The sequence below is a fragment of the Hipposideros armiger genome, unplaced genomic scaffold, assembly GCF_001890085.2.
Source record: "Hipposideros armiger isolate ML-2016 unplaced genomic scaffold, ASM189008v1 scaffold_10, whole genome shotgun sequence".
Lineage (NCBI taxonomy): Eukaryota > Metazoa > Chordata > Mammalia > Chiroptera > Hipposideridae > Hipposideros > Hipposideros armiger.
This window is the reverse complement of record NW_017731360.1, coordinates 6,499,428-6,509,067: the sequence shown is the minus strand read 5'-3', so window position 1 is coordinate 6,509,067 and position 9,640 is coordinate 6,499,428. Positions and strand designations below refer to the sequence as shown.

The 9,640-nt window shown below is 45.0% G+C and overlaps 1 protein-coding gene across 3 annotated transcripts in view; it reads left to right on the top strand.

Moving 5' to 3' along the window:
* Positions 1-3,034: 3,034 nt before the first annotated feature.
* Positions 3,035-9,640, top strand: part of KPNA6 (karyopherin subunit alpha 6) — a 42,754-nt gene continuing 36,148 nt past the window's right edge. The window contains exons 1-2 of one of the 3 annotated variants that reach the window (XM_019659663.1): positions 3,035-3,152; positions 4,083-4,106. In XM_019659663.1, coding sequence (XP_019515208.1) covers positions 3,149-3,152; positions 4,083-4,106 — 28 coding nt within the window. In that variant the 5' untranslated portion in view covers positions 3,035-3,148. Of the gene's footprint in view, positions 3,153-3,513; positions 3,612-4,082; positions 4,107-9,640 lie in introns of those variants that run through there. The other 2 variants (XM_019659669.1, XM_019659675.1) reach the window with 2 other exon arrangements.

The following is a 9,640-nucleotide window of genomic DNA, read 5'->3' as shown; positions in this document are numbered from 1 at the left end:
CCAGGTTGAGCTGTTGTTCAGCATCTTAGCTGTAGAGGGCAGTGTCACTGGCCCTCATATGTGGGATCCGAACCGGGGCCTTCTGGCATCCCAAGCCAGCTCTTAACCATCGCGCCACTTGGCCGGCCCCCCTGAGCCATTTTTTTGACCACAGGATATGCATGTGATTCCACACGGGGTGTATGGGAGACACACAATGCAACGAATGTTTTTGGCGCTTCTGTTGAGGTAGGCATTGTGCTAGTCAGTGGGACAGATACAAAGTATCAATGAAAGAAAGCCTAAATCTGTTGAGAAATTTTGGAAGAGTTTATTTGAGCCAAAACCAATGACAGCACTGGAAAGCAAGATCTCAAATGCTCCAGAGAATGGCAGTTTTGCATTTCTTTTATGCATTTGAAATTAAGTGGGGAACATAAGGAAGATTACATGAAGGTGGGAGAAAGCAGCCTACAGGATAGCTAAGATTATGTGCTCCCCTGAGGGCGGTTATGCCTCAGAGGGGCCTGAAAAAGAGGGTTACTCTGATTTTCAAAGGTGTGTTAACCTAGATACACAAAAAGAATAGGGCTTGCTTAAGGCAAAGATGAACCTTTTACTAAAAAAAGTTATATGCCTGGAGCGTGACTACCCACCATGACCTGCCCAGTTAGGAATTCATGATCATATCACCCTGGAGGTTACCTTTGGTTAGATTTATTACAGTGCCCACCCCCACCCCCTTTTTTTAAAAATTTTGTTTCAGAACAGCCATGGTCATTGGTTACACGTTGCTTTCATGCTACAATTGCATAGTTGACTCTTTTAAGGAGGGCACAGTTCACAGTGGCCCATGAGGGGATCGAACCAGCAACCTTGGTGTTATCAGCACCGCACTCTAAACCAATTGAGCTAACCAGTCATCCCAACAGTGCCCCTTTTTTTGTCCACAATACTATCTCTTCCGTAGACAACCTTGAGAGAGACATATTTTGTAAGCAAATTAGGGTGCTAAGTGCTGAGGAAAACATGTGTCCAGGGCACTGGGGAGCAGAAAGGAGAGACATCCCTGACTGTCTGGAGAGACAGGCTTTTTCAAGGAAGTGAGAAAATATCTTGAAAGTGAGTAGTTCACCCCATGGTCAAGGGGGAAGGGAGGGCATTACTTTCCAAGCAGAGGGAACAGCATAGTCAAAGGGACAAAGGCATAGCAAACCGGGGTGGGGGTGGGAATGATTCCATGATTCCCCAAATATAGATGGAGCCTGGGCTGCCTGGTGGGGAGTAGCCCAAGAAGCTAGTAAGGATCAGCCTGTGTGTCAGATTGAAATGTTTGGGCATTACCTAAGGGCAGGTAGTAGGAAGTTGCTAAACAGAGGACTGACATGATAAGGTATCTCCTTTTAAAGAGATAGTTGGTGTGAGTGGGAATGCCTGGAGGCTGGAAACCAGTGAGGAGGCAGGCAAAATAGACCAGGGGAGGATGAAGAGGTCTGACATTGAACAGGGGCAGCAGAAAGATAGTACAGTAATGCCTTGGTTTGCGAGCATAATTTGTTCTGGAAACAACTCGTATTGCAAGACATCGTTTACGTTAAAATGTATTAGAAATGTTTGCTTGCCTTGCAGAACACTCGCAAACCACTTTACTCGTAATCCAAGGTTTTACTGTACTTCCTTTCCTGACCCTAAATTCAAGAGTTGGCTTTTTTTTTTTTAACGATTTTATTGGGGAGTTGGGGGAGGGGAGCAGCATTAGGGAATCAGGGAAGGGGAACAGACAAGTTGCTGTCCTTTTGTTCTTCAGTCTAGTTGTGGAGGACATTGTTTCACTGGCCCGTGTTGGTATTATCATTGCGCTCTTCCTGGGTGAGGCAGTCACTTGCCGGCCATTGGGCAGCCGCTCACAGCAGCTCTGCCAGACACTCACGGTACCTCACGGCAGCCCACTGCAGCAGGGGTTGCAGCCTACGCCGTTGCCGCTACTCATGGCAGCCCAGCTCCAGGTCAAGCTGTTGTTCACCATCTTAGCTGTAGAGGGCGCAGCGTCACTGGCCCTCATGTGGGATCCGAAATGGGGCCCTGCTGCTCAGAGCTGGCGTCCCAAGCCAACTCTTAACCAACATGCCACTCGGCAGACCCAAGAGTTGGCTTTTTGAGTTGTTTTCCTTAATAGGCCTGGCACACAACTAGAGTTGGCAATTTGTTGTGATAGGACCTGGAAGTCCAGGTCCCTCATTCTGCTTCCAAAAGACAGCTCCCTCTTGGGACCCGTGACTTGGAAATACAGCCTTCCTCTGTTTGTGAAAGTGGGAGACAGGAGGACTGGCCTGTCATACAAAAAGAGGCCAAATGTGTACGTACTGGCATAAATTCCATAATTCAAAAGGTACATGAACACTCAGAGCTTCAATTTCTTCAACTCTAAAAAGGGAAATCATTTCCCATGCTTTGTGTAACTCACAGACCTGTTCGTTTTGTTTATTCATTCAACAATTATTTATGGAGCACATACTATGTGCCAGATACTGTACTAGGTGCTGGAGATAGTGATGAACAATACAAAACCAATCCCTGCTCTCAGAGAGCTTGCTGCGAGGATAAACGAAATAGCTCTGTCAACTATAAAGCACTGCACTAGTCTTATTATTTTATACTTTTCATCTCCCAATAAAACTGTAAGCCTGTTTACTCCTGACTTCTTTATTTCCTTATCTCTATATCCTTGAGCAAGTCACTTCCCCTCTTCTGATAATTCCTTATTCATATCCAGCTGGGTCTATGATTGGCTTTAACTAAAAAAGTAAGGATTGCATCCTGAGAGAAAACGTGTCTAGTCTATTTCCTCACTATAAAGAGGAAATAGAGGCAGAAAAAGCTCAGAAATCCTAGGCACACTTTCTTTAGTAGGTATCCCCTACCCAGTCTCTCTCCATCCACCCGTTTCAGATCCCATCCCTATTCCCCACCTTTTTAGCTGCGGTCCCTTTAAGACCGTTCCTCTGGGTAAGCTAGGCTGTGGGGCTGAGAGCGCATTTCTTCCCGGGGTTGAATGTTAAGTTGTTTGTCCGTTTCGGGCTGCCGTCTTGCAGGTCCGCCATATTGTCTGCTGAAGCTGCCGCTGCCGCTGCCGCTGCCGCTGCCGCCGCCAAGTAGGAGCGGAGCCGCGATGGGTGAGTAAGGAAACCAGACATCTGGGCACTCGAGTTGAGGCCGTCTTGAGGCTTGGGTATGACGACAGCCTGTCTCCAATTTTCAGAGGATGTCTGAGTCCCCTCCAAATATGTTTGGGGGAGAAGCCAGGCCGGGAGTGCCGCTTAGGCCAGTTTGGGGCCGGACTAAGGCCCATGCGGGGAGCAGTCTTTGGGGGCTTGTTCTGGGAACATGTCGCCACGCCTGGAGCCCCCACGTGGTGACCCTGGGCCAGAGCCCAAGCGTTCCCCGGGGCTAGAAAGGGGCTGACCCGGCCTGCGCCGAGACTGGCGCCGGGAAACGGGCTCCCCGCCGCAGGCCCGGGCGGCGCCAAGGGATCCTCATCCAGGCGTGTGTTGGACCGACGCGCATCTTGACTGGATTCAGTGGCTCCCCTGAACTCAGGGAAATCCTGCCTACGTCGCTCTTCGAGTCCTCTGGTGAGGGGACGCCAGGCAAGCCAGCTGTAGGCCCGTAACCAAGGGCAGCCATGCTGAAGACAGCCTGGGCCGCTGAAGGCCGGGAGAACTTCCTCAGCTAAGGCGAAAATGGGGTGGTTCGTTTGGGTTTAGAGTGACAGCCTTCGTAGTGATGGAAAACCCAAAGCCCAGATGTTATGGCCGTATGTAGGTCGGGGACTTAAGGTTGCTGGGCCCGGCCCTGGTTGGGAGAAAAGGAGAGACCTGTTGCTCTTTCTGAAGCCACTCCGGCTGGCAAGGCTTGTGCTCAGAGAGAATGCGATGGCGAAGCCGTTGGACTTAGGGACAGAAACATTAGTGGTATTTTCAGCAATAAAAAATAGCAAATTTGCTAAGCTCTTTTTACGAGCAGGCACCGTTCTGAGTGCTTTACATGTCACGTTTTACTTAATACGCACAACCTAATGAGATACTGTTATCCTTGTTTTACAGATAAGGAAACTGAGGCTTGGAGAGGTAAGGTAATTTAGCCAAGGTCACACAGTTAAGTGCCTAAACCAGGGTGATCACTCTAGAGCCCTAGTTTATAGCCTGGCCCCCTAGTGGTTGGGCTGGAAAGGGGGGAAAGAAGGCTTTTAACCCTGGGCAAAGTTGTAAAGGTGGTGGGTTTTTTGTTTTTTTGGGGGGTTTTTGCTAGTGGGCCCACTTTGAAATCTTTAGTCTGAACAAAACTGGAAAACTGCAAATTGAATTGCTAACCCCAACTGTTGTTTGTGTATGTGGGGGGAGCTCAATGATACTCTGGAGTTGAGTTTTGTAAGATCCTTGATTCTGAGGAAACACTAATTATTCCCTTGAGCGGCAAGGCAATGACTGTAGAATCAGATCTGATATTGTAACCCTGCCTGCCACATTCTAGCTTTCATCCAGAGAAGTCAGTTAGATGTCAAATGCAGTAATACATATGGAAAGCACAGCCACGTAAATGTTATTTTTCTTCCTTTCTGAGCCTTCCATTTCCTCATCTCTAGAAAGAGGGAAGGGGGGTGTTAACAAGGTGTTTGAGGACTAAAGATAACTCAGTGTTGGAAGCCTAGTAAGGGCTCTATAAATATCAACAGATTCTTTTTTTTTTTTTTTTTAAGATTTTTATTGGGGAATTGGGGGGATGGGAACAGTGCTGGGGAATTGGGGGAAGGGGAACAGACAAGTTGCTGTCCTTTTGTTCTTCAGTCTAGTTGTGGAGGACGTTGCTTCACTGGCCCAAGTTGGCACCATCATTGCGCTCTTCCCGGGCGAGGCAGATCAGTCGCCGGCTTCTGGACGGCCGCTCACTGCGGCTGCTGGCCGCTCACGCTGGCTGCTGGCTACACATGGTAGCCCATGGCAACCCACTGCCACAGGGGCTGCAGCCCACGCCGTCGCCGGCGACTCATGGCAGCCCAGCTCCAGGTTGAGCTGTTGTTCAGCATCTTAGCTGTAGAGGGCAGTGTCACTGGCCCTCATATGTGGGATCCGAACCGGGGCCCTCTAGCATCCCAAGCGAGTTCTTAACCATCGCGCCACTCGGCCGGCCCTCAACAGATTCTTTACCTTCAATAATGTTAATTCCTTTTTCTCTTAAGCACTCTGGTTTACAGAATCCACCATTAAGACTGATAGGCCTGTCATTGTAACTGCAGCTTTATGTATCAGTGAGAAAGTTTAGGGGCTTCTATGTTATAGATTTTGTATTGGCCTTCAATTTCAGGAACACTGGTGCCTCAAAGGAAAGGAGCTAATATTTAGTTTATTGAGTTCAGTGAAATAAATTTGGTACGATTTACTCCGTTTTTGCGGATTGGGAAACTACCTCAGAGAAGATAAACAGTAAAGCCAGAAATGAGATTCTTACCCTTGGAAGACTTAAGGTGTGAAGTAAAGTAGCCCTTTTCCGGTAGACTTTGAAATGAAAGTTCTTAAGTGGAGCAACAAAACCTAACCAGGGCCCTGATGGGGATTTTTTTTTTCTTTTATTGGGGAACCGTGTGTTTTTCCAGGACCCATCAGCTCCAAGTCAAGTAAGTTGTTTCAATCTAGTTGTGGAGGGCGTTTTTCCAGGACCCTGATGGGGATTTTTAGTCTAGAGTGGGGCGGCCTCCCCTTTTCTCCAGCTCCATTTCAAGTACCTTTCACGTTTCTCCCTGTCATTCTAATGTCCAGCTATTGGTGGTTTTGTTGTTTTTTGTTTTTAGGTGATCCTTATATCATGGGAGTGCAACTAGTGTAAGGATACATTTAATCTTAACAGCAAATCCAAGATAGTTTGAGTTATCCTCATTTATAAATGAATAAACTGAAGTTTTGAGATTAGGTGACTAGTCCAAGGCTGGTGATCTAGGCCCTTTGGGTTCTGGGAACACTAACATGACCTGTGCCATGATTCATGTAGGGGTGGCACAGGCCATGTTAGTGTGCTATTTCTCCTGTGCCAGACTTCACTAGCCTTGACAGACCTTTATCATGATTTCACTGCCATTAGGAGCCCTGTGGACGTGATCTTTGCAGCTCTGGAAGTTACTTACACTAACCCTCCCCAGCAGAGACCACAGCCTCTCAAAACTAAGTTTTGGCAGACACTGGTGGTTTTATCACCATTCCTGCTACCTTGCTAACCAAGAACCTGGCAGCCCCTCGCCAGCCCCAGGGGCTAGGTCTTGATTAATATAAACTCTAAACCAAATCATTGTAATTCTATCTTCCTGGGCAGTGATTGATTTGGGTATGGGCATGTGATACAGTTCTGGCTAATTAGATGTGAAGGGAAGCCTGGGTGACTCCTGAAAAAGCCTTATTTAAGAGATTTGCCAGGTTTTATTTTATTATTTTTTACCAGATTATATTTTAACCCAGGTATCACCAAAGTGTGAGAGCCTCATAAAAAAACAGAGAGATGGGAAAACTATAATAATAGTCAACACTTATATAGAACTTGCTCCACTTATATAGAACTTGCTCTGTGCTAGGCACTGAGTACTGTAATATTAACCCATTTAAGTCTCAGATTCTCATTCTAGTTGAGGAAATTGAATCACAGAGAGGTTTAGTAACTTGTGAAAGGTCAGAGCTAGTAAATAGAGGAACTACTTAGGTGGTACAGCTCTAACCAAAATATAGGCTATGAAGGGCAGTGTTCTGCCTCTGGAAAGCAAAGACCCCTTTCTGACTCTGAAATTGCCATTAGCAATGCTGGGATCATGAGGCAAAATTTATAAGAGGCAGTTCTAAAGGTGAGAGTAAAGAAGAGAGAGAGAACCTGATCTCTTTATGATGTTTTTAAGCAACTGAATAGCCAACTTTGCAACTATCCACTATCTCTGGGCTTAAATAGGACACTGAAGACCACTTTAGTTTGCTTTTGGGTGCAAGTAACAACCTTTCTAACAACCCTTCCGGTCAGGAAGTAATTTAGCCCATCTCTTCTTTTCATTTCCCTCCAGCCTTGCCCACCCACCCCACAGTTCCTAACAGCTACTTGCAGAGAAGGCAGTAAACCATCAATCACCACCTAAGTATCTCACAAGCATTAAACTCACTACCCCTCCTTGGCCTGCTTTTCCTGCATTTTTAATAGTGGGACCACTGGTCCAGACACTAGGACATAAGATAGAAACCTTATCCATCTTTGAAAGTTCTTTACTCTTTTCTTCCCTTTCTGTATTGGCAGTTGTTGGATACTGTGTGATCCTGTTACTGAGGTATTCCCTAAATTGCTTTGTGTAGGTTTTTCTCACAGGATGGTCCCACAAAGTATGAATTCTGTGGTCTTCAACCTTATTGAGTCTCAGGCTCCTCAAAGTGAAGATATGGATAATGCTATTTATTAATGTTGTTAGTAAAGATAAGATGAATTACTAGATGTCAAAAAATATTGTAAATTGTAAAGGTGTTATAACTTCAGAAGCCCTCCATATCTCTTCTATAGACTCTCCTACCACTACCAGTTCTGCTGTAGCAAATGTTGCTAAAACACCCATCCAATCTTGTCACTCTCCTCAGTTTAGCAACCTTCATGGGACTCCTGATTGTCTACAGGATAAAATCATAACCCATTAGGTGTGGCATTCAAGGCCTTCCTATTGACTTTACTAATCTTATTCCATTGAATGTTTATCCACATATCCTGTACTCCACTCAGACTACCTCCTTTGTACTTTTCCTATGGAAATCTTACCTGCTTTTCAAGATCTAATTTAAATGCTTGGTGAACCTCCTTCATGAACCTTTCCCAAATATTTTACATCTTCCAAACTAGAAGTGAACTTGCCTGAATTCTACTGTAGCACTTTGTTCTTGCCTTTCACATAGCCCTTTTCATATTCATTTTTGTATTTCAGTTACTTCATTCTGTACTATAATTAGTCCTTTGATCAGTTAACCAGCTACTTAATCTCCAGAGCCTCATTTTCCTCATCTCTAAAATAAGGATAATAGTATTTACCTTGTAGGAGTGTTAGTGGGATTGAATGAACTACTGCATGTAAAGCATTTTAGCATGGTGTTTAGCACACAGTAAGTACCATATTTCCTCATGTATAAGACGTACCTTTTTTAAAAAATTTGGAGTCTAAAAACTGGGTGCGTCTTATACAGTGGTTGTAGATTTCAAATGCCATAGATGGATCTGAGGACGAGGTAATATAAGAAGACAGTGATTCATCATCAGAGACAGATGAGGACAAGCTAATGGTTTGGAGTTTTGACAGTGATGAGTATGAATTTTATGATGAATAAAACTTGAGTTCAATGACTTTATATACTACATTTTTTTTTTCAAATTTCGGGCCCCAAAATTAAGGTGCGTCTTATACATGGGGAAATACGGCACTTGATAGGTGATAACTAATTGCAGTTAGTCACTTAGTGAACAAATAAAGTGCTTACTCTGTGTCAGACCCTATGCTAAATATATAGATTAATCAATTTGTTTTTGAAGGGAAGGGATAAATATATATTATGAATATTTGTCAGAAATTCATACTTTTAGGGTCTAGGCAGGCAACAGTTATTCATTAGTTTCAGCAAATTATTGAATGCCTACTATGTGCCAAGGACTATTCTAAGGCCCTGGAAATATACCAGTGAACAAAACAGACAAAAATCTATCTTTCTGGTGAAATCTCCCAAGTTTAAATTCTTGTGGGTAATTGAGTGAAATCAACCAAATATGAGTAGAGACTGGCAGGCCAACTCTAGAGCCCCATGCAGTCTGTTGAGCTCCCTCGAGTTGTGGCCATGGGGGAATGAATGTAGGTCTAGTGTTGCCTTTTTGTATAATTTCCCATCCCCTTCCACACTCCCTCTCCCCCTTGAAGTTGGAAATCTGCATTTCATATGATATTAATGGATTAAGCGTTTGTAAATATTACAAGTTAACTTTTAAAACCTAAAAACATTAAGCAAACCAAAGATAGGATATTTGAGGCCAAATATAGCCCAATAATTGCCTGTCTTATTTATAAATTTTGCCTGAATTAATATTCTGTGTATTTTATAAAATATGTCTTAGTCTATGTATTTTACCGAATTTCTGTGTATTTAAAGATATATTTTAGGGGCCGGCCGAGTGGCGCGTTGGTTAGGAGCTGGCTTAGGACACCAGAGGGCCCTGGTTCGGATCCCACATATGAGGGCCAGTGACGCTGCCCTCTACAGCTAAGATGCTGAGCAGCGGCTTGACCTGGAGCTGGGCTGCCATGGGTTGCTGGCGACGGTGTAGCTGCAGTGGGTTGCCTTGGGCTGCCGTGTGTAGCCAGCAGCCAGCGTGAGCGGCCACCAGCCGCCGTGAGCGGCCGTCCAAGGACCGGCGACTGATCTGCCTCGTCCGGGAAGAGTACAATGATGGTGCCAACTTGGGCCAGTGGGGCGATGTCCTCCACAACTAGACTGAAGAACAAAAAGGACAGCAACTTGTCTATACTTTAAATAGTCTAGATAATTAAAAAAAAAATTTTTTTTTAAGGTTTTATTGGGGAATTGGGGGAGGGAACAGCGTTGGGGAATCGGGTAAG